Source organism: Sander vitreus, chromosome 13 (genome assembly GCF_031162955.1).
Source record: "Sander vitreus isolate 19-12246 chromosome 13, sanVit1, whole genome shotgun sequence".
Taxonomy (NCBI): Eukaryota; Metazoa; Chordata; class Actinopteri; order Perciformes; family Percidae; genus Sander; species Sander vitreus.
The window spans coordinates 6192692-6217134 of NC_135867.1; the positions used below are offsets into that span (position 1 = coordinate 6192692).

At 40.3% G+C, this 24443-nt stretch overlaps 1 protein-coding gene across 1 annotated transcript in view; it reads right to left on the bottom strand.

Annotated features, from left to right (window-relative positions):
- Positions 1 to 24443, bottom strand: part of LOC144527682 (F-BAR and double SH3 domains protein 2-like) — a 33424-nt gene that overhangs the window by 3467 nt on the left and 5514 nt on the right. The window contains exons 3-19 of the mRNA XM_078265892.1: positions 23157 to 23202; positions 17878 to 17954; positions 16432 to 16576; positions 15841 to 15974; positions 14114 to 14168; positions 13893 to 14021; positions 13682 to 13804; positions 12411 to 12506; positions 6325 to 6441; positions 4872 to 4970; positions 4395 to 4547; positions 4120 to 4254; positions 3818 to 3901; positions 3497 to 3680; positions 3167 to 3390; positions 1734 to 1944; positions 1568 to 1632 (exon numbers count right to left, since the gene is read on the bottom strand). Of these exons, the coding sequence (XP_078122018.1) occupies positions 1568 to 1632; positions 1734 to 1944; positions 3167 to 3390; positions 3497 to 3680; positions 3818 to 3901; positions 4120 to 4254; positions 4395 to 4547; positions 4872 to 4970; positions 6325 to 6441; positions 12411 to 12506; positions 13682 to 13804; positions 13893 to 14021; positions 14114 to 14168; positions 15841 to 15974; positions 16432 to 16576; positions 17878 to 17954; positions 23157 to 23202 (2077 nt within the window). The remainder of the gene's footprint in view (positions 1 to 1567; positions 1633 to 1733; positions 1945 to 3166; positions 3391 to 3496; positions 3681 to 3817; positions 3902 to 4119; positions 4255 to 4394; positions 4548 to 4871; positions 4971 to 6324; positions 6442 to 12410; positions 12507 to 13681; positions 13805 to 13892; positions 14022 to 14113; positions 14169 to 15840; positions 15975 to 16431; positions 16577 to 17877; positions 17955 to 23156; positions 23203 to 24443) is intronic.

Sequence of the window (24443 nt, forward strand, 5' to 3'; positions counted from 1 at the left end):
TCCCCCTCAAAATAGGTAATTGAGCACTGTAGTGGTTATGACCATATCAGTGACTATGTAACTATATGGAAACGGGATAAACGATGTCTGTGGCTTGCACAGTAATAGCGTTACTGAAGCTTAGCTGTAGCATGTCTCCTGGGAATTCAGTTGTAGCAGGAAAAGGTAAACAGTAGTGTGCAGATTGGAGCGTAGTGTGTGAAGAGTGAAGAGCAGAGTTGTTTATAAGGGAAGAAGCTTGGAGTAACGTAACTATGGAGAATATAGCAGATATACAACACACGGAAGGGGACGCTTGTAGTACGTAGCTGCAGCTTCTCCGTGTTACCTGCACTGATTCGGGTCGGGGTTTTTTCTATCGAAAGTACTCGCATAGCTATAGTGATCAAGATTAACATAAAAATTGGCCGGAATTCTCCTTTAATGTGCACTAACCACTTACTGCCGTAGTGCCCACTTTATACACCTATGTTAAAACACTTACTGGAAACGACGAGGGGGATGAGCAACATGAACGCAACACATGACAGCTGATTGGACGAACGCGTCACGTCACAGACTCTAATAGCGTCTCGTTCTGAATACGATCTCGTATTTTACGAAAATAGTTCACCGAAAAGTGTTTCTGAAAACATTTTAAGCGAGAAATAGATCATACAGTTGCTGAATCTGTCTGTTTTTTTGATCAACAAAGGTCAGTTTAAAAGATTTTCATCAGATTTTGAGAGGCGCCGAGCTGACCGCTCCTCAGGTGGAGTGTGGAGCGCTGCAGGTCACGTCACATGCAGAAATTGTAAGTGGGAGAGATAAGGAAGGCTGCCCGGAGTTGGAGGATGCGCCAGCGTCGTATATAGTCTGGTGTGTGGAAACATTTTGGATTTCATGTTACCTATGATGATAGCAGAAATAAAATAATAGATAAAACTGCCACTGTATGCATGTATTGTGCAACATGCATTCAATATGCTAATTTTAGCTATATATCATATGCTGAAGTATATTTCTGGAGTGTTAAAGATTAAAAGAAAAAATAAGAACCGTACAGAACCGAAAACCGTGACCCTAAAACCGTGATACGAACCGAACCGTGGATTCTGTGAACCGTACCACCCCTATTACACATAGTAGTCATACTGTAAATTGAGTATCTTTCAATAAAAAAAAATCTTTAAACAAAAAAACAACTAAAACAGTTTGCGCTCAGTTACTGTTTGTGAATGAAGCAGCATAATCCCACAGTTGCAACAGCAGATAAAGAGAGCCTTTTTACGGCCACAAGGTGGAGTATAACCTTAATTTGCCGATACACAACCCTACAAGTACGTATATATAAAGCACTTGAGGATATCACTAACAGTAAAGAACATACAACAAATTGCAGATGTAAGACCAATACCAAGTTTAAGTTTTATGCTGACTAAAATCGAATAAACCAAAAATGCAAAATATATGATGGTTCCAGGATCTCAAATATGATAATTTGCAGGTTCTCTCTGTTTTACAGGACTGTAAACTTTGGGGTTTGGACTGTTGGTCGGACCAAACGATTAATTGTGTGTTGACTCACAGGTCGAATGGTGCTGGAGCTGCTCTCTGGGTATTTGGGAGGTTGAGGGGAGCCTTGGGTTGGACCTGAAGACAGCAGTGGACACAGATTAGTTACCTTTCATTTCACTACCACTTAGACATCAAACTCACTAATTTAATAATACAGACAAACTGGTAAATCTTACTCTGAAAGGGGCTTTTGTGGGGCACTGGTGGTGGCCTGTGATGTCCGTTGTGATAGGACGGTGGTCGGCCAATGGGAGAAGCTGTTGCGCTGCAGGGACTTGACAAAGGTGAGGACATGGTGGGCGTCTGAAGGGGGCTGCTGTGGAGAGGCCCCTGCTGGAAGGGACTACGAGGGGATTGGTCACACTGGGCCAAAGGGGAGGGAGACGCCTTGAAAACAGCAAGCAAAAATATGAATTTAAACAGGGACGATATGTGATAGTAAAAAATGTTAGCGAACACTGGCCTTGCTTGGCTAACCAGGGCTGGGATTTATTAAGCCTCAAAGAGCAGAAATCAATCCAAACTGGACACAAATTCTCCTAGAGAGTATTTTCTTATCTTCCATCTCTGCTGATATGTAGGAGAGCTCCAGAGGCACAAATACATGCACCTTCCATCAATGATAAAGAGCTTATTAAAAGAAAAGAAAAAAATTACAACGTTTGTGACTGAGCTTGTGCAGGATGCAAAAGAGCACAACATTGCACAAAAATTGAGGTCTTACCAAACTCAACCGCAACAAGGAAAACACAGCTTTGCAACAGTGTTTTTTTTTAACGATTTCAGCAGTAATAAATCAAACCTTGATATCGTTTACAGAACCTTAGATAATATGAAGATTAATTCATTTCCACAAGCTGCATTCATGCAAATAGGTCAATTACTAGTTTAATTAACATCTTTTTTTTTTAAACAATGGTGGGGTTACGATATTTGAGAGATAGGTTCATATTGTTAAAAGACAATTCCAGGGCAAAACGAACCTAGGGGTTAATAACAGATGTGTACCCACTCGATTGCTCTCTGGGACATGTTTTCATGTTAATCGAATGTGTTTGTAGCTTGAAACAAGCTAGCGCGGACCGCTGATTAGCTTACAATGCTAGTATTCGGGGCACAGGGAAAGTAAAAACAAATCGCTTATTATACCACCAAAAAGACTCAAAATATCACCACACTTCAACAGTAGCATAATGAGGGTCCCTAAATGTTAACCGAAGCATTGAGAACATTGTAAGTGTACAGACAGTTTATTAAAAAGATAGATTATAAAGACAGTAGCTCCCAAGACGGCGGCCACTGTATACTATAATCTTTTTATTAAACTGTACATTTACAATGTTCTCAATGCTTCGGTTAACATTTAGGGACCCTCATTATGCTACCATTGAAGTGTGGTGATATTTTGAGCCTTTTTAGTGGTATAAATAGCGATTTGTTTTTACTTGAAGTTATAGTAATAAGTATAGTATAAGTATAGTAATCGTGTATTAAACCAAATGCAAAGAGCTCCATCTCTAATCTTTAAATTTAGCCAAGAGATAGCCATGTTCGTCAGTCACATACCTCAGTTTTTTTCTCATTTTTAAGTATTTGAGCATCAACATACCTGTGCACTGACATCTCTTTGTCCATCTCCATTCTCGCTGGCGCCGGCGAGATCCTCCACCAGAACTGCAGGGAAGACGCCGACGACGCCGTTAAACTCTCCCTCCCAGAAACCGTCATCCTCGTGTGTCTCTCTGCTCAGGATGCGGATGATGGCACCTTCTGGAAACGACAGCTCGTCCTCGGTTTGTCCTGCGTAGTCGTACAGGGCCTTCGCAAATGACACTGCAACAGAGGAGGACAGGTTGAGAAATCCCTGACTGAAATATAGCAGACAAAAAGACAAAAATATTGGCTGAATGAGCATTGATTTAGCAAAAGTATCCCTCACCACTGGAGTCTCCGTTGACTGAGCCAGTTGGTAGTTCTGTTTCAGGTTCAGTGGAGTTACTGGAGGAATGGGATCGGGCATCCAGTGCCGCAAGGGCCTGCAGCATACTCAGCAGACTGTTGGAGGAAGGAAGCTGCAGGTATTTCTCTGGGACGTAGCCAACCTGTCCACTGCGATTTCTGGCCTGGAAATACAGAAAATATGAAGTCTTGGTGGGAAATCCATAACAAACATAAAAAACTAAACAAATGAGTTATGCTGAAATCTGTAGCTACAAATTGAACAATGTAGCGCACATGTGTGAATATACATGTAGAGTACCTTGACCCAGTCCTCCATGTCTCCATCATCAATGACCTCCAAGATTTCCTGCTCCTCAATGGTCAGTTCATCTGGCTGCGACGCCTGGAAACACAGAAATAGATCAGATTGCATTTTTTTGGCACGAAGGTGACATTCGTCTCCTGAATTATATGCAACCAAACACATAAAATGAAGGAACAACTATGTAAATTGACAGTTTATACAAACATTATTCACAAGTATGTGCTATAATGACAACAGCAGGTCCACAGAAGGCAAAAGATGCACTCAAAAAGCAGCAGTTTGTATTCTGCTGGTACCTTGTAGGAGTAGAGTACTTTGCAGGTGAGGGGATAGTTTTTCAAGGTGCTGGAGGGGCTGGAGCTGCTGTCGTCTAACACTTCACCACTGTCCTCCATCTCCTCCTCGTCCTCTCGCTCCAAATCTGCTGTCCCCTGCATGAATATGACAGACATTACACTTAATTACACTAAATAATCTGCACTCTTAGGGCTACAACAAATGTCAGTAAACTTGATGACTACAGAGACAATTGAATATGAAAAATACTATGTTAAAATGATGTGGGTCTTACAGAGAGTGAAGGATCATGGGTATTGAGATTGTTCCAGCGCTCGTTCTCCAGCTCCTCCATCACCTGGTTCATGGCACTCTTGAGCCACGTTTCCACAGCAACACCTGCCTGCCTCAACAAGTCCAGACGGGCCTCTGCTTTCACTTTCACTGTCTGACAAAATAAAAAAAAGAAATGAACAAAATGGAAAATGTCTGGGAAACCAATCAGTGGTCTAAAATACTTAAGTAGGGCATGGCCTTAATTCAAGACAAGACAGCAAATTCTCTCACACTTTGAAAACAGACTTAAATGATTAATAAATTAACAAAATAGTTGCCGAATAATTTTCGTCAATTGGGTTACGGTTATGAATACAACAATGACCTGTGGTACAGCAGAATTAGACCCTAATGAGTGTCATTTCATCTTTTTAACCAGTAGGGGGAGTAGTGGGGCCACTTTCAGTAACACACACACACACACACACACACACACCTCTGCTCTGCGAAGACTCCGCCTGGCCACCTCCATCTTGGTCTCCAGGTCACTGTTGTTTTGCTCTGATGATTCCTGCGTCCCATAATCCTCCAGGGCCTAAAAACAAATCAAAGAGAAACATTTCAACAACTAACATAATTACAACAATCATCCAAAATGTATAAGAAACATAGGAATGAAACTACCAAAACAATGAAGTCATTAATTGAAGACAATGGACTGAGCTTCATCGTAAAGAGAGAGATTTATTTCACGTTTATTAGAAACTGTTTGATTCTGGTTTCCCGGAAATCACATCACTGATGAGGTTGGCAACCATTTATCTTCACTGACTGACTTTCACAATGAAATCAGGAAAAGGGTATAACGTGAGGTGATGATGACGCAGTCTATCTTGTGTTGTATTGCTTCCTCATATTTTCCTTCACACATGGTGAATGGATATATTATGATACTGACCTACAATTTAGCTTTACAGTAAAGGCCAAATTCCAGTTGAGTGGAACAAGATATCTGTTGGGCATTAACATAACTTTGATGTAATCCTGTGACACATCACATCAACAGTAAGGCTCTCACACGTCATTGTACTTTGTATATTTAGGTTGGCTGGTCCTCTCTATCTTCCCTCATTGCAAATAAACGTCCTATAAAGCTGATTCAAAATCATAGAAAAAAAAAGACACTCGCTATAACTCCAGAACTTGCCTAAAATCATCACGTTTTAGTTTTCTTCAGTATCAAAGCAATCCAGTGATAGTTGTTGGTAAATATATGGGTACATTGCAGCTTATTCGGCTTCCTTTAATTAGGGCAGCGTAACGTTTAAAAAGGTAACAATACCAGTACCAATACCAGTACCCTTAAAAGGGATAACAATACCAAGAATACTTCATTTGATACATTCATCATTTCAATACCCATCATGTGAATAGAAGCATTCAGTTGCATAAAATGCCACTACCACTCCTCCCCATCCAAATGATATTTATTGAAAGTGTAACAAAAACTCAACCCTTTTGAGGTATTTGGGACAGAAGTTGGCTTCTTCACGTTACTACAACATGTAGTACCTGACCATCACTGTTCTGTGAAAGCTCATGTTTTCCTGTTCGCACAGGAATAAATCTGAAAATAATTTTCTCTGCTCGTGTTGCAGAGCTTTTTCGAGCATATAAAACACTGGCTTATATTACAATGGTCAAAATCTCAACCTTCCTTGTCATTTGGAAGTGGTTTTCTTAACAGTACAATCCTCCCTGTAAAACAGAGTAACAGCAAATGTCCCCGAAGTCCTAGGATCCAAATTTTTCTAAATGTGCGTAGAAAGAGAAGCCTTTGTGAATAAAGGTGCACGTTTGATTAAGTGACCACAGCGTGTAGAGGATATAGACAGCATCTCCTTCCTGCCTTAAACATCATCTCTTCATCAGTTTGATCTTGTTCTCACCCTCTGTGTGTGGATGATGCTCTTGTATTCTCGGGCCACGCGGCTCGCCCATTTCCTCGCCTCTTTATCCAGACTGTGCTCCTCTGACATTCCACTCTCCTTCTGCAGCTGCATCACCTACAAATACACACAGACACAGAGAGAGAGAGAGAGAGAGAGAGAGAGAGAGAGAGAGAGAGAGAGAGAGAGAGAGTACAAGACCATAACAATATTTAACCAAGCTAACAGAGATACTGTACAGTATATCAAAATGCTGATATATGATGGCTGGTATTAACCTATTATTGGAAATCAGTGACTAAAGCTGTTGTGAACAACTACTAATACATAACTTTAATAGCTTTCAAGGGAGACCTTTTTAAAATATGACAAAGAAAAAAGTCAATGAGGTTTCTCTGCACAAAGAGGTTGTTTGTCTAAATAATACACCCTTTCCTGCAAATTACCTTACATGGAAACACAATTATTTGTAAAAATGAATGTTTCCTAAATAAAATCTTGCTTAATGCAATGACCCACCAGAACACCTTGAAGAGGACCTGGTGGTTTCCCAAATTTCAGTAAGAGAACTACCAGTGTAAGTTATGTTTACCACTCCTGTTATGTCCATGTGGCAACTTCCTCTTTACATATTACATGGGCCTAGTTTTAAAAAAAGTGCTCTGTAGGAAAGACATACACAGGAGTTGAGCTGGAATAGAGCATTTGTCCTAGCGTTGCATTTAGGTCGTACATCATCATCAAGGAAACTTGTTCATCTTACATTTATGTATGAACCCCACATCCAAACCCAACTAGCTCTCAATTACGAAAGAGGGAGGGAGTAAAATCTGTTTACACGGAGAAACATTGAAGAGCCAACAGCTTCACTCAGTCAACGAGTGCATTTGGTAGGTTAAATAAAAACCTCACACCCCCTCCCCCTCCCAAACAGATGTTTACTGTTGATGCTTATCTGTAAATGTTCTGTAATAACACTTTACTGTAGCTGCAATCTATACATTTCCAGCTGCTATTTTAGTGTCACTTCGCACCATCTTCCTCACAAAACAGCATCAACAAGGCACATCGGCAAAAGCTTTTTTAAGGGGGATAACCTAAAGATGGATTTCTATTTCAGCGTTAAGGGATTACAATGTACGATAAGCACGATACGGCTCATTAACCTGTGATATTCCTGTAGCGTTGAGGTGGTGTTATCAACAGGTGAAATCCAACAAGTATCTTGCGTCAAGCATACATCTGCTAGCCTGGCAACCAGACGAAATCGGCAAGTTCATGTTTTATTTGCTCTGGAAGCAACCATTTATCTCATATGGGATGGGTTTGATACAATGACTGACAACTTGCGGAACATTCGCGCTTTACACTAAATACATGATGACGTAAGTTTTGGCTTGTGCACCCTCGTGCAAGGGACACTATGGCAAGCATAAACCTAGCTTAGTAAAGAGAAGCGCTGTTGTGGCAATTTTCAAAAACAACCAAGATGGCTGCAGCTGATGCAGAACTTTGTGTTGAAACACTATTTTCAAATTCTGCTGGCAAAAACAGCAACACTTGTCCACAGACGTATTGATGCTACACATTGATGTTTAAGGTAGGATAGTCTCCTATGAAGGTGGACAGAGATAGCATTTCATTTTAGTGTTTCTGATTGGACTTTTATTTTTTAAAGAACGAAACAAATCCCTAAAATGCGAGTTAAGAGGTTTACACATGACAACTTTACACATCACAACAGCAGTGTGTGTATGGAGGGAAAAGGCCTGGGTGGGGAGGGTCAGTGCACTCTGATGAGGCCCACTCACAATGCCTCCTTTTCACAGATGGGCCGTTCACAGGGCCCGGCCTGCCTCCTGCCCCTCCCTCCAGTTCAGCTCTATTCCTTACCGGATCCCTATGTCTGGTGCAAGTGGTATAGGGAGAGGGAGGGAGTGAGGGAAGGCTCTCCACCACTAATGTTTTCTTTAGGAACAGGCTGCTGCTTGTTTGACTTCCAATGAAAACAACGCCAGCATTTGCAGTTTGAACAAATTGCCCACTGTTGTCCAGTGGAGCAGAAGACCAGTGCAAAGGAGGACTGGACTAGTATGGCTAGGAAAGAAGTGTGAGTGTGACATGGACTGCAATTCATTACATTCATCTGCAGCAGCCTCCAATAAACCTCTAGCAGATTTGCAAACCAGGGTTGTCTTAAAAACAGATTTTTGGACTGGAGTTGACATTTATACTGATATTTAATGTTTTATAGAGGGCAAAAAATGCTATAAATGACCAGTATGGGTGGAAAACTGAGACGCTTCGGACTTAAACAGGTGTGCAAAGGCACAGCGTAGAACAGATTGCATTTGAATTAGTGCCCGTGACTTGGGTGAGATTTGCTGTTGTAGGATGCAGATTTTACACACAAAACATTTATAGTCCCAAGTGTTTGGTTAAGGTAAGTGGAAGAACAGATTTTGATAAGGCCACTGCAGCAATGGGCTGCATTGGCAGGGCTATGTTGTTACTGGTAGGAAATAATGAAATACAAACCAGGATGTCCAGGATCTTAAGTAATAGATCAATTCATTTGAAGGCCTATCAGACGCCAAAACACTCAACAGGTATTTACAGTATCATATCATGAGGAAGTATTTTACAAATCTGGAAAGTTATCACTGTATGTCATTCATGTTAATATGCACTTGCATGTGTTTCATTGGCCATTGCAGCACTTTGTTGAATGAAGTGGAGCCGAGTTCAACCTTAATGCCAGACGACCTGGTGTATTTTTCCAGCAGCTCTCTGTGTTGATGCCAAAGCAGCTAATGTTGGTCTGCACGTAGCTTAACAGTATATGAGCCGCCCCCAATTATTTAATATGTCTGTAATAAAGTCTTGTTAATGAGTCAAACACGAGCAAATGCTGTATGTTTACAACGGATCAAAGTTAATTTCCTTTAAAAATAGGGGATGTGATGATGTGGGGCTATTTTAATTCCAAAGGCCAAGGGAACTTTATCAGGATGCATAGTATCCTGGATCCATGAAATAACTGGCCTTTAAAATAAAACTCTGCCTGCCTCTATGGGAATTTAACATAGGGGTGTACTTACTTATGCCCCCTGTATTTTAAGGAACAACATTTATTTATTTACGATACATTATTCATGTAAATTGGTGTCCTTAAAGGTTGGATTTTTCCTCATGTTTTTTAATTAAGGCATTAAGATCAATTTGCAAAAGATGATTTTTTCTATTCCTCTTTTTAGTCAACTTTAGCATGGGTGTCCTAATTTTTTCACATGACTGTATATGAGTTAGTCTATATCCTTCCATATTTGACAATAAACAAAGTTTTTGTAAGTACTACAAGTCAGTTAAAGGATCAGTCCCAAATGAAAAGTATGGGGTATCTGTTGGGCAAGTTCCTCTACACATGAAGAGATCTTAAATGATGAATAACTTCCAGTTTTTTGCTTCCATGCTACTGTGCCTTTTGTTTTCCAAAATCCAGGAGGATTTCATTGTTCTAATATAACATGTATTTTGCTTTATAATATTTGTTTGGGTTTGTCTTGTGTTGGACCACAGGAAGAATAGTCTTCACTACCGTGATGACTAATGGGGATCCGTAATAAACAATACAGCAGCTTTTCGGCATTTTTCTGTTGTTTGCTAGCAGACGGAATTGACAAGGAGGCATCTTCACACGCTCTGTCTCTATAAAGTCAGCCGGATCAATCCTCCAGGGATGAGGAATATCTGCACCAAATGTTGTGCCAATCCATGCAGTAGATGTCAAGATATTTCACTTGATAAGTAAAAATGTTGACCTACTGGTGGCCCTTGAGGAAAAGACAGGGAATTACCAAAGACAGTAGGATTCATCCACCAGGAATGTCTGTTTTAAGTTTCATGGCGATCCATCTGATAATTGTTGAGATATTTCTGACTCTGGACCGAAGTTGCGGAACAACCGACATGTGACCATGGTCCTGCGCTAAATCCAAACCAGGTATTGAAGCCATCTGCCAAAATTGACTTGACCCACTCAGCCATCAGGATGTTCCATGAACTACTTGTTCCACTTAAACAAATTAAACTGTCATCCATTGTGCTTCTGACCGATTGCACCACTGACCCAACTCATCCACATTGTTTTAACTTTAGTGGGGGTTGGGACCCTCCAAAAGGGTTGCACAATAAACTGACTGCGATGTGATCAAATAAACTGACTGCGATGTGATCAATGTGAATGGAGAGAATTAAAAACCTATTTCTTCTACACTAAATTCAATCATTTTCTATCTGACTTTTCTCTATCAATTAATATTTTCTTGTAACATACTAGACAGTTTCAGCACTTAAATCTTCTAAAATGTATTTAAACCAAACTATCTGAGGGAAAATCACATTGATAGCTGCTCATGACTTATAGAAATATAAGTGTATGATGAGTAGTCACACATAGACAGTTGTTTCTTTTTAAGGGGACATAAGCCAGAAGGTTTGTGTGGTAGAATTTTCAGCTTAAACACAACATTTCACATACATTGAGACTAGTAGTACCCTAGGTCACATTAAAGTCACTGGCTAAAGGCCAATATGTTGAATTCAGAAACACTTCATCACAACCTGCGTAGGCCAGGCCATTCGTCAATTTTGGGTCTTCTGAGTTGAGGGAGACTGAGCAGCTGTATGATAACAAAAGGCTTGGGCCTGTGTGTCTCCCAGGGTTGCCAGAATTGGATAACGCCCCACACACACACACAGGGAAGACACAAGTGAATAAATGCACACACCTAAGGATAGGCTCTACTGCAGTTTGGCCAGGCTGACACATTTTTTCAGTCTTTGCTGAGGTGTTTTTGTTCATGATTTAGGTAAGCATATGTGTTTACGGTGCCATTAATATCTTTGCATAACCCAAACTTGATAGGTGCTCAGCATGAGTTAAATGCCTCTTGGAAATGCAGAGTTCCTCAGAGTTGGGATGGCACTATGTGACAGGACATTGTGGTTAAACTGTAAACGAGATTCATTAAATGCTTCTGTGTAAGTCATAAAAATTTCCTGAACCTTCTTCACAAATCCAGTCAAGCTGAGTCAATCTGCTTCTGAGTTTTCTTTAACAATTAGGACCCCTGTTAGACATTATAGTGGACTAGAGGCTCAGCAGTAAAGGTGGTGGTGGTGTTGTTCATTTGACCACAACTCAAATGTAAAACTGACTTGAGATGAATAGCTGATATTAGGGCTGCATAATTAATTAAAATGTTATCGAAATCGCAATATAGACTTGTGCAATATCCAAATCACAGGGGGCACAATATTTTTAAAGGCAAAATATGTGTCAAACCATTCTGAATTAAGTATTGTGGTGCTGCAGAGACGTCCGGGCCTACAAATTGTATTCTACAGACTAAAGAAAACAATCTTTGTTTGGTACAGATCCACGCAAAAATCACACTATCATAATTTAAATCTTTTTAATTTTAATATTTTTCAATGAAAATGAGAGATCATTCCCTCCAATATCGTGAATCATATCAGTCAAAAATAATGGCAATTATATATTTTCCTCATATCGTGCAGCCCTAGCTGATATTATCAAGTTAACATGTACTCTAATCCTGCTGGTTGTATTTATTTACCCCAGGCTGCCATAGTGTAAGATAACGATGGTAGCTGGCGTGTAACGTGTACGAATATTTCGGTGAAATGGTTGTTTCGTTACTTTGTTCAGTATGACTCAGTATCACAGTAAAACACAGCTGCTGTCCTTCATGACAGAGTAAACAACAGAATGAATTTGTGCTATATTTTACAACAAAAGATTACCCCCATGACATTTTACTGCATTTGTGCAGTCAGAGGTGTTAGAGGTTATATGTCTGACAGTATAAACAGTCTATCTTTAACAAGTGTGTTGTCTTTGTTGCCATTAGTGTTTTATACAACATATACAGCACAGAAGATTCATGAAAAAACACTTTTGCACACTGCAATAAATCTACTTCCATGTCAAAAGTCTGGGCACCAAAGAAAAGGAGCACATCTGCCACTACAGTAGTAATAAAAAATAAATAATCATTTACCGTATCTGAGTCGCTGGGCTGGTACAAGAAGTCCGGGGCTTGCTGGAACATGAGGTTCTTCTGTACAAACTGCTGCTGATGAAACTCCTGCAGAACCTACATATATGTGTGTGTTGTAAGGGATAAGATGAAATACATGTTTAGGTTTTTCCAGAAATGTTATGTTTAATGTAACTTTATCCGTAAAATTTCAGTTCACTAGATTCATCAGCCTCCAGATGTTGAGCATGTATTTAGTTTTCCCAGATTTGCATATGCTACACAGTGACACCATGTTTAGACCACCAAACACAACATAATAAAACATCAAACATATTCTTTAGCACTTAATCTAGTCAAATCTAAATTTCACATTACACAAAGCACACATATGTTTTTTTCAGGGAAGTTGTGAGCAAAATGTGAACTCTGTTTAAAACCACAGTACCCGCTGCTTCCCTCTCTAATGATTTGTTCATATTCTGGCCTGAGCAGAAACAAAGTGCCACTCCGGCTCCAGAGAGGCAAGATGAACCTGAACAAACCAAACTAAAAGAGGCCAACGACGGCTCAAGAGCATGTAACCGAGGAGCGTCAAGGTAACTCAAACCTTCCAATTATTTAGCAGGTGGTGAAGCAGTGGAGTTCAGCTCTTCCAAAGACACTGAAGGATACGGATGTGTTAGAGATGTCCTAAACCCACTATAAGCGTCGGTTTCAGGGATGATCTTGGTATAATTTTATAGATCGGCATTGGCTAAAATAAACCAGATCAAAAGCAGATCCTTCCTTTACTGAACTCTACAGTGTTTTTTCCACCTCTGCCTACGAGTGTACTGCCTACATTTGCTAAACTCCAACAAACAAATCTGTTACTGAATGTTCTATCTTAGCTGTTTCTTATTAGTAAAGAGAAGTGTATAAAAAACTTTCAGTCAGCAGTTTACCATTTTAAGCCGGCGCTGAACGTCACTTTTGCTGGTTAAAATCAGTTGTCAATAATGAACGTTATTTCTGCATGTAACTTGATGACAGGGCAAATTAAACTTGGCTGTTGTCTTTGCTCAGAAAAAAACTGAGCAATCGTGAGTATTTCTTTAGTTTCAACAACTATAACAGAGTGATACATCTTCTCTCTAGCTTACAGCCTCACGTCAATTTTAGGAGTCTCCCAGTTAAACATTTTGTGCACTATGCAGCTGTGTCATTAAGGAAACGGAAGATACCCAATATTAAAAAGGACTTGGATACTAAAATAAAGTGCTGGCTGTCCACTTGGTTTGAAGACTTACCCCATTGGAGCTGTTTAAAAGCTGGTTGAAGGTGTTGTGGACAGCCTGATAAGTTTCCAGCTCAGTCTGACACAGCGAGACCAGGTAATCTTTTACCTGCTCATAGATTTTTCCATCTAAGACCTGCAGACAAATACACACTTTCAAGTCAACAGTAAATGTCTATCTCCCACCACTGACCCACCCAGCCATTCAAAGTGCACATCCTTACCTTGATGCAGTCCATGAGGTCTGTGTCATAGTAGCGCTGCTGGTGAGCGTTAGCGGCTGCTAGCATTAGAAGGTAGTCGTTTCTGGCATGCGTGGCTTTGGAGTTGCACTCGCTCCTCTTGGCTTTCAGCTGGAAGGTAAAAAAGTTCATGACTGCTGACACCAAAGTGTCACAAAATGTAGAGCAGGGTTTTTTTTTTTTGGGATGTAAAGATCTTTTACCTTTACACTCGCCCTTTGAAGACTGGATCTGGACTGGAAGAGACTTAGCTTGGACCTGAACAGAAGAAAAGACATTGTTTGACTTCATAACTATATAAGTGAGCATATCAATAATATTGTAATGTTTTTTTATAGTGGTGGTTTTGCATATGAGCAGCATGTGGCTCATTTTCACGTTTATTCTTTTATGTAATCACGTCAGCAAAGTATGGACACATTCTAGAACAAGAGGCCTCTTAGGTTTTTAAATTAAGTTAAATATGACTGTTTCGAGTCAATTTGCCACCGAATAGCTGATATTGTCAAGTTAACATGTACTGTAATCCTACTGGTTGTATTTATCATTCACTCCCTCATACTGAGGTGGGAAAAACCAGAGGGCCAGCAGGCTAGAAGTTCACATGCATAAAACAACATTATGGTATGTTGAAAAGACACTAAAGTAGCAAGTTCTTAAATGTCATGTAAACGAGAAATCTGGATTGCAGAAATCTGATGTCCCCTGCTAGATTTCTCCTGGAGAACACGTCTTGGTAGTGTATTCGGGTAACCATGTTTCTAATCATCTTTTTGCATGTATGCATGTGCGTGAATAATACTTAAAAAAACAGGGAGAGATATAAATACATGGAGCAATGCGTTCTCATATTTAAAATATCTCCATCTAAAGTCTGACTGAGACAGAACCAATAAAGTAGCCTCTAGAATTCTAAGGGAGTCTGAATATTTGTAAAATTCAGAACATGTGAGGAAAAGCTCAGTCCTTCTGCTCTGACACATTAACAAATTAAAGACAAATGATAAAAAAAGAGAGGACGTTTCTATCACTACAGTTAAAATAAGCCCATAAAATAATCCATGCTTCCAAAATAAGGTAAAAATGTGATTACTGACCTGCTGCATGCATACGCAGATTTACAGTAACCAGGCTACTACAGTGCACGTAAACGTGTTAACTGCGTGACGTAGTTTCTCCGGGGTAACCTTGTTTCTGACTGTAAAAACTACAGCTTGCAACACACATGTAGGATGTGAAGATTGTGCAGTTATTTAGCCAAAAAACAACAAAAAAAGGTGCATGCATGTAAACATTTGTGTACGTCACCACAGAGATTAAATGATCCACCTCTACTTCTCAAGTCACTATACAGACATTTAGAAGAATGTGTGTGTGTGTGTGTGTGTATATAAACATCAGGCCAGAAGAAAGTAGTGTTTGTAGTATTAGAAGGAGTGCCAACCCAACTGCTAAGCCTTTCAGACAGCAAAAATTCACCGAGCTTTGCCTCAGCTCTATAATAAACTCTCCTGATGAGCAGAAAAATGTCTGCGATGTGGTGAGTCAAAGTGCCAGCTGTTCACGTTGTGCCAAGACAAAGTGTTGAGAAGAGACTTCTCCCTCAAGCCTGAATATTAGTTGTTTGTTGAGCTGAAACAAACAACTATTTTCATTATCAATTAGCTCTAGTTGTTTGTATAATGTATTTGCCCGAGGTACTTTCAGTGACTGTTTTAAAGACCAATACCAGGCAGAAAGAATCAGCGTCAATTGATTGGTGCTATTTTTGGTATTATTTCTACATAAAGTATTTTTGTAAAATAACTTTTAATTGAAATGTAGTGTTAAGCAGGCAGCGGTGACATTTTCCACTTAATTCCTTTGCTTGTAAACCAGTAACTAACATCACTATAATCTACCAAAGATAGTAGAGTAATTTGGTTCATACTTGGCGTCCAGCTCTGCCTTCTCTCGGACAGCCTGTGCCATTGTCTCAGCCTCCTGGTACTTCTTCCTGCTCTTGGTCAGCTCCTTCACTGACCCCTGTAGCTCAGCTTGAACCACCGTCAGCTGTTCAATACACTGAGGATGAATGGTTAGGAGACACACAAAGAAAAAAACTTTACATTTATGCAAATTTTGTTATTTTGGCAATATATTGCCTGAACAATATGCAAATTACTGTGTGAGTAATGCCATAATGGAATGTATACAGAAACTATAATGGCATCTCTTAAAAAAAAAGGTAAGTGTGAACAAGAGAAGCATTGTAGGCTGCAGGCAGAGCAACAATACCAGCAGAAAGAGTTAAATTTCAGCACGAGTCGAGGCGGACTCAGACATGATGATCAGGAAACAGACGTCACCTCCAGACGTACAGCATTCCACCACATCAGTGAGGGCTCAATACTGGGCTGATAGCGGTCATTAATGATAAGAACTGCTGCGACTTCTGCCCTCATTTGGCAGATTATCTATTGCACTGTTAATCAGTATTACACTGGTGAAGTTTACAAAGAGGACAAAGAACATGTATAACCTTCCTCAGCTGCTGTTCCTTCTGCAGTCTGCCCATCTTGGCTGGATCAGCGACTTGGACTTTGTAGTTATCACAGGTGCTGATTCTGGACTGGGTGACCTGGACCGTACCCTCCAAATAGGCCCTCCATACACAATACATGTTCCTAAAACCAAACATAAACAAAAATACAGATACTTCACACCATCAAGAATTATTTTTTTTGCTGTAATTTATTGTAACCAAATGATAATATTTTTGGAGTTGGGCTGCACAATTAATCGAAATAAGATCACAATCTCCATTCAGGCTGTGTTTATATTAGCAGGGAGGTCCACTGCATCAAAACAAATGCTTCTAATTTCTTTCAAAGCTGCGTCAACAAATGACAAGTGTGTATTACTTGTGACAAACATGAAGAGGGGGGGGGCAGAACATCACTGTAAATAAATCTTACATGTAGGAATGCTACTAAACATTATTTACATTGTTGATTAATCTGTTGATTAATCTGCCAATTATTTTCTCGATTAATCCATTATTCATGGTGTCTAAAAATAGTGAACAATGTTTTCATTTCCCACAGCCCAAGGTGACGTCTTCAGATGTCTTGTTTTGTTCAAACCAAGGGTCCAAAACCAAATGATATTCAGTTGAATATAATGAATAACAAAGAAAAAACATAAAATCTTCACATTTAAGAAACAGCAAATGTTTTGTTATGAAAATGACTAAAACGTCTATGCAATTATAGAAATAGTTGCTAGTGAGAAAAGATGCAACTTATCGATAAAGCAACAAATTATTGCAGCTCTACCAATGTGTGTGAGAGACAGCTGAGTAAAATGCGTTGAAAGAAGAAGCTTTTTAGGAAAAATAAAAATGTGTCAGAGACGCAAAAAAAACCCAGTGATGGTGAAGATGACGTACGGTCGGGCTGAACTCCGGAATCAAACGTGATCATTAATCGTTTTGATCATTAATTACTTCATCAAGGAGAGTCTGAGCCCACAGACTGAGGATCCTTGGGGTTCACACAGGACTGAAGCAGGCTTTTACATTCTGGAGTTTGAAGGTGGAAAAATGGTTTGCATATAAATATATAAATGGATCAAACATTGTGAACACAGTCTATGTTAAAAACTGGACAAGGCCTCAATGTTTTGAGAACAGGCAACATCTGGCTACATGTGAGCAGTGCGTTAGTTACCATAATGTTGTTTATACTGTCTGCATGAAGACAATATGGACTGCAATACAACATTTTCTATCACTAAGAATTGTGGGAGAAAATCGTGATCTCAATTCTGGAATTCTGAATTTAATAATTAGAGCTATAGAGCACAATAAGCATTTGTTGACACTGATTTTGACGATGCCATGTACTGTACATCCAAGAAAAGATTACATTTCAAAAGAGGACACGCCTGATCAAAATCATGTACCTACAGTGGAAAAAGTTGTTACCTGTGGTCTGTTTGTTCTTCTGTCAGACTGTCCGGCCATTCCCTCTTTAGATACTGATTTGCCAACTTCTGGAGGGCCTGGAAGAGAAGAAACAAAAGCAGGGATGACCTTTCACATTTCACACCAACACACATTTCCCGCATCTCATCTTCACATAGGACATGCTTTGAAGACTGCGTGTCGTGTCCACCCGATCTTGTTCTATATACCACCAGCCAGCCAGAGCATGCAGAAGAAGTATGAAGAGACCTATTCCCTCCAAACATAAAAAGTCAGTAAAATATAACAACTTTTCTGAGATACACTATGCTATTTTAAAATCCACGCTCATTAAAAAGTACTTTCAGATTTCAATGTGATTCAACACTGCATGGACTCCCAGAGTTTAGAGGCTGGCCTCACTTGCTGATTTCTATGCTGATGTGGGCTCAATTTTTGGAAGGAAAATTGAATTTATTACCACCGCATTCACCCCTGGAGATATATTAGGTTCCTCCACCTCGGCCAACAGTGAGGTTAACCTTTGAAGAACCAAAATAGCAGGACAGAGTAAACACACACACACATACACACACACACACACACACACACACACACAAACAGAGGAAGAATGATATCTCTTCTTAGTGTATGTTTGGTATGTCAGAGAAATGTAACCAGAATAAACGTCAGAAAGAGAGCGTGCATATTTTTTAGCATTGTGCAGATGACTTAAGTGGGATTTAACAAGTATGATGCTAGCTAGTAAAAGTCAGCTACAGCTAATTGGCTTAGTTGGCTTTTTTTGTGCTGTTCTAGGTACTAGTACAGTGCCTGTTCAAAATGTGCCTGTTTGGAACGGTGGTATTGCTGCTTGTAGCTTTCTCCAGAACCAAATTGTACTCAAAATTACTTACAGAAGGACCCCACAAACCACTTAATATGCAACTCCACTGTATAGCTTACTACTGACTTACAGTGTACTTCTACATCAGAGGAAGACATTGTACTACTACATTTAACTGGCAGAGAAGGTTGCAGATTCAGAATTTAATAAAAAAAAAAGAAAAATCACAATTAAAATGTGGAGTAATCAGACATTTGCCTCATGGACTCATGGCAATGCACTACCCATCCGGCCTGTTATGAGAGCTAATCAGAAAAACGCACCGGACCAAGTAGCCTACAAAGACGCAGTCAGCCGGCACTGGACTGTGAGAGAGAGTGTGAGTGTGTGTGCACGCGTGTCAGACAGAGGAGCGGAAGAAAAGGTGGAAGGCAATGCAAATAAACAGAGTTTTTGTTCAACTACATTTTAGTGTTGTCTTTTTCGTCAATGATTTTGCATGACGATATCGCCACGGCGGCGTTGTCTCATCATTTTCAACGAATTTAACACTTCAGCAGAGGTGTTTCCAAACAGGCTTTGTGACTTGACGGTTAACGTTGAAGTATGGATTTAATTGCGGGGGTATTTTGCCGACGGTAATATTATTAGTTAGCAGCACACTTAATCAACGATACCCAGGGTGAGTCTGATGAAAACTGCTGTCTTTGCCCAGTCAGCTCCGAGATAGTCTCGCATAGCCAGATCTGCACAGCGCTGCGGAGGAAACTCAGAGATGAAGTTATGTTCTGCCTCTGTTTAGAAGTGGTGAATTTACAGCTCAGATGCAAGCTGGCTTTCTACTTACTTACTACTTACTTCTACACATGCTTTTTTGTGGCTTTGCTTTTGCTCACTCAAGTGATTTGTGCTTTATCTGTCCCTCCACTGTCCACTGTGAAAAGACCAGCCCTGTCATGCAGTCCTGAGACAGACTAGACTCGGCTCTGAACTCGTTGGTTTTGGTGATCATGGTGCCAAAGCTTCAAAAGCCGCTACAAACCCGGCCATTGTGGGATCCAGATAGACACTGAGCTAGCCTAGCAGACATGCCTGAATAGTGTGATGGGAACAAGGGAAGAGGAGGAGGAGAAGGAGGAGGGGATGTGAGGACGAGGCAGAGGAAGAGCCACACAGAGGAGGACATTTTATCACAACTGTGTGGTTTGAATAGCAATTGGCTAATGGCTTAAGCAGCTTGCAGGTGTAAGAGACACAGAATAGGCGCGTAAAGAGAAGAGATTTAAAAAAAAAAAAAAACCTGTAACCAAAGGGGACGAAGTGTTTCTGAGACCCTCTGACCCACTTTGATTCAACCATTGGCAGCGGGTGTCCAATTGATCACATAACTAGCAGGCAGAACAACCCAGACACACAGAACACCTTTCAAACTGAGACACACTATAAAGACATTTTCTTCATATTAGGGCTGGAAGTGACCAGTTAATCCAAGTAACCAGTTAATCCAATTAACCAAATCATTGGTTTGTCTAAAATGTAAGAAGATTGGAGAAAATGCCCATAAAAATGTCCCAGAGCTCAAGGGGACGTCTTCAGATTGCTTGTTTTGTTCAATAAACAGCGTTAAAACCAAACATATTCAATTTACAATGACATAAAAACAGAAAAGCAGAATTGCCGATTCATTTTCTGCTGAACTACCTTTGACCTGCATTTACCACAGTCTAAGGGGTTTTAGATTTGATGAAATTAGTCTATAGAAACTATAGTTAAATACACTATAAACAGTACACTAAAATAAATAATATAAATACATCCAGCTTTGATAATGACTAAGCATGGGAAGGCAGAATTGTGTTGCATTGCTCAGTTCTGACGAAATCTTTCAAAGCAATGGTATAATTTGGGCATGCATATCCAATAAAACACACATGTAAAGGGTTACAAAAACTCGCCTGCAGGCTGATCTTGACCGGCTGGATACAAACATGTCTCAGTTTGACTATTCTTTTTTTGACATTCTTACTGCATTTATAGAACATTTAAAGCAAATAAAATAATCTCAACATAGTTAAATACCCATTGTGTAATGCATGTTTTCCTGCCCCTAAAAAATGTTACAACACAGCATAGGCTTGCAGCTGATACCTACATTGATGTATCGTCTGCCAGACACATGCTCCCAGTTTCCAATGGACTATTTAGCCAATCAGGAATTAGTCCAGGAGGAAGTGTGCCACAAAAGAAATGAGCCCGAAGCGGTTGTTGCTGCTCCGGTTCAACTGATGGTAATAGTTACACATATATTATTCTGCTGGATCAATGGAATAATCATTTTTACAGTACATTTTTGAGGTTCTCTTTTAGTCTTCTATTTCTCTCTACTACAGAAACAATGCCAATCTTTTATGTAAGGTGACATGATAACATGGCCCCATCCTAGCCAAGCAATATAAATAATGTACAATGAACGAGGTATCAGAGATTTTTAACCGCAGGAGTCAGACACATTGTTTCCCCTTTTAGCTTCACTTGAATGGAGAACAAGTGCTTTGCAATCTACGTACATTTTAGAGTTTGACTATCGTAATCAATTTAAGGTGCATCTTCACCACGGCGTTGTTAACTCACACATCATTGTAATGAGCCTTTCTGCACTTCCAGAACCAGCGTCTTTTATGCTCACACTGTACGGATCAATTGAGCAGCGACGACATGGAGCTCACACTTAACGTTAGCACAGAGCCGCTGGTCGATAGTGTCGATGAAGTTTATTCAAAGAAGATGACAGTGTCCCCAACAATGTTGACAAAAAGAGAGAAAGGCAACATTACATTGTGCAGTTATATTATTGCTACTGCTCTATTATAAAACAGACATTAAGAAGAGTGATGTTCAGTTTCAGCCAAGACTACAATTTTAGCAACAACATGTAAAATACTACTACTACTACTAATGTAAAAACAAGCTCACTGCAGTTTATGACGGATCTTTGGACAGCAGCCATGAAGGAAATCGGACCGCGAAACTCCAAGACAAAATCTCTGAATGCCAGTAATTCAACCGATCACCTGAAAGCCTTATCGCTGATTGTTAATCAGCCGCCGTGACCTCAAACTCATCGTCAAACAGCAATCGATCTTGCAGAAATTTGGCAAATTATAAAATTAGACCAATTCAGGGCTAAAACTGGGCTTAATCTGTATAGTGTAAAGGGAGCAGTTGATTTGATAAATACAACACTGTTTTTTTCTGTTTTAGCAATGAGTGATTTGAGTGAAATCAAGTATTTATTTTTTTAACCTTTATTTATTCAGGAAAGGTTCACTGAGAGGAAGCCTCTCTTTTTCAGGAACGTCCAGATCACATTCACATAGTTGCACATTCACACCTGGAAGCTGCCCAGTACAACCACAGTCTGATGTGCTGGCCACTGAGCAGCTCCACTGGAGCCGTTTGGGTTAGGGTCTTGCTCAAGGGCACCTCAGTGGTGGGGAGGGACAAGTGCTGTTCTTTCACTCTCCCCACCCAGATTTATCCTATCCTGAACCGATGACCTCCCGGTCACAGGCTCACTTCTCTAACCTTTAGGCCACCACTGCCCACACAAATCTGAGTTGAGGGCGGAGTGACATTAAGCAAAGCGGCCTGGAGCGGCTTTGAGCGGAGGGAAGGAACAGCTCCGTAAGCAGGGAGCGTAAATTCTCACCGCTCCACTCTGCTCACATGCTCTGGTATCAGATAATTCAAATGAAAATCAATTTTCTAAACCCAGCCCTAGTGCTTGATGTCTCTGGCCTTTTTCAAAGTCATGAAATAAACTAGACTTGAATCGGTCTGATCACATTAGCTCCGTGTTAGCTTTATGAAACCTGGATCAGTCCGTGTGGCTCATTTAAGACAGGACTTTCACAACAAGCCTCGCTTTTCAAAGCCATCTTTATGAACCGAGGGGGCGTTCCCCCATCTTTACCAGATGCACATGGGCAAACAGACATGTAAGTTGTAAGGTGGCTGGTTGGATAACTACAGACATGCCCCCTTCTCTTCACAGAGGTGGTGGAGATTCCTCACAGGGCTGCAAAACCCTGAACAGAGCCAAGGAGGCAATATGGGATTTTTCAGATTGACGTCTACAGGAAGCTGTGGGCAAAAACTACACAGTGAAGAGGAATCGAGCCAGTGGATCACTACTGGAGGTTGTTTCTCTCTTTCTGTTGTGGTGTTTTTTTCTGTGGCTGGTTACCATTCATGAGCTATCTAGCCACAATAGAACAGAGAGCTTTCTTAGGGCCACATCTTCAACCCCGACTTGTCATATGGTATCTTTGGAGGACAGTCTCGTAAAAACTAACTGTATTTTTAGCAACACAAATGACAAGGCAGGGCAGCGGTGATGTTAACGAGCATCAATAGCACCGTGAGAGACGACAAAAAGTTAAGATTTACTCACCTGGGCGTAGTCCCTCTCCACAGCTGCCCTCTTTTGGCTAAAACTCCTAAAGAGAAGAAAACGAGTGAAGGTGAGCATTCAATTTCAATAAGAGACGATAACCAATATTTCTAACAAAACAAATACAAACAGTTAAATACAGTCACACATATAGTGCAGGTCAAATATTTTTTCCAGTAGTCCCCATACTGTCATCAATCAAGGACTTAAGGTAAAAGTTAGTTTCTCCATAAAATGTATTTAATTGATAATTTCGTCCTTGATTGAGGTGGGTTTTTCCTGCAGCCATTTCTGTGTTGGATTTCCACTTCTCTGTACCAAATCCATGAAATGCTTATCAAAGCCAGAGGCTTTGAACTCTGCACCGTGGACCACCCATTTTAGTCACCTATAAACCTTTTGCAGTCATCGGCCGAAACATTTGAGTTCTCTGAGTCTCAGGTTCTGCAGGAGACTCCCCCTCCATCTTCAGGATCCGATTCGGGTTCGAACATGTATGGTTGAACTACTGCCGCCATGTCCGTAACTTTCACACGTAGTTCTATCTAGTCACGTTAGTCTACACTCTCCCCGTTACTAATGTCTATGCCTCCAAATACAATTATGAACCTGAAAATGAGCATAATATGAGCACTTTAAACTTTTAACTAGCTGTGGCTGGTCAGTTTGTCTTCAGACCACAAACAAAGCACAACAAAGAGCCTCCATTTGAAGCGGCACCAGAGTTCCATTGACAGCTTTCACACCAGCCCAAACTAAACAGGAAGACGCAGCAGAATTTGTTTTAAAAGAACCACACAGGTTAGGTGGTGAAAGCAGCACCCTTCGTGTTAATGTGTTACGAGTTTGCATGATAACAATGGAACAATCATATTACTGTGGGTATTTATTACAGTTCGCTCTCCTTCACCTCAAGCCAGTGCCTAAAACCAAACTTCCACATTTCTCTCTGTCTGCAAAGAAAGTCCAACTGTCTGTCTACACCGATTGTTTTGATTCCCCCCCCCCGCCCGCACACTGTTAAAAGTATTTAAAGAGGTAATTTGTGGAGCAAGTTTGCAGTTTTTAGTGAGATTTACTGAGGATACTGCAGCTGAGGCACTTGCTTTCATTGCTTTTTCTATGATTTCCCTCTGCATGGTCAAATGAAGCTCATGCAAGAGCACTTTTTTAATTCTTACAGACCAACGAAAACTGCTGCTCATGTTTGAAATAGCTGAAAATGTTTAGCTGGGTTCACAAGTATACAAAAAAATAGAATGGGCTGAGTGGGCTTTTTATACTGGT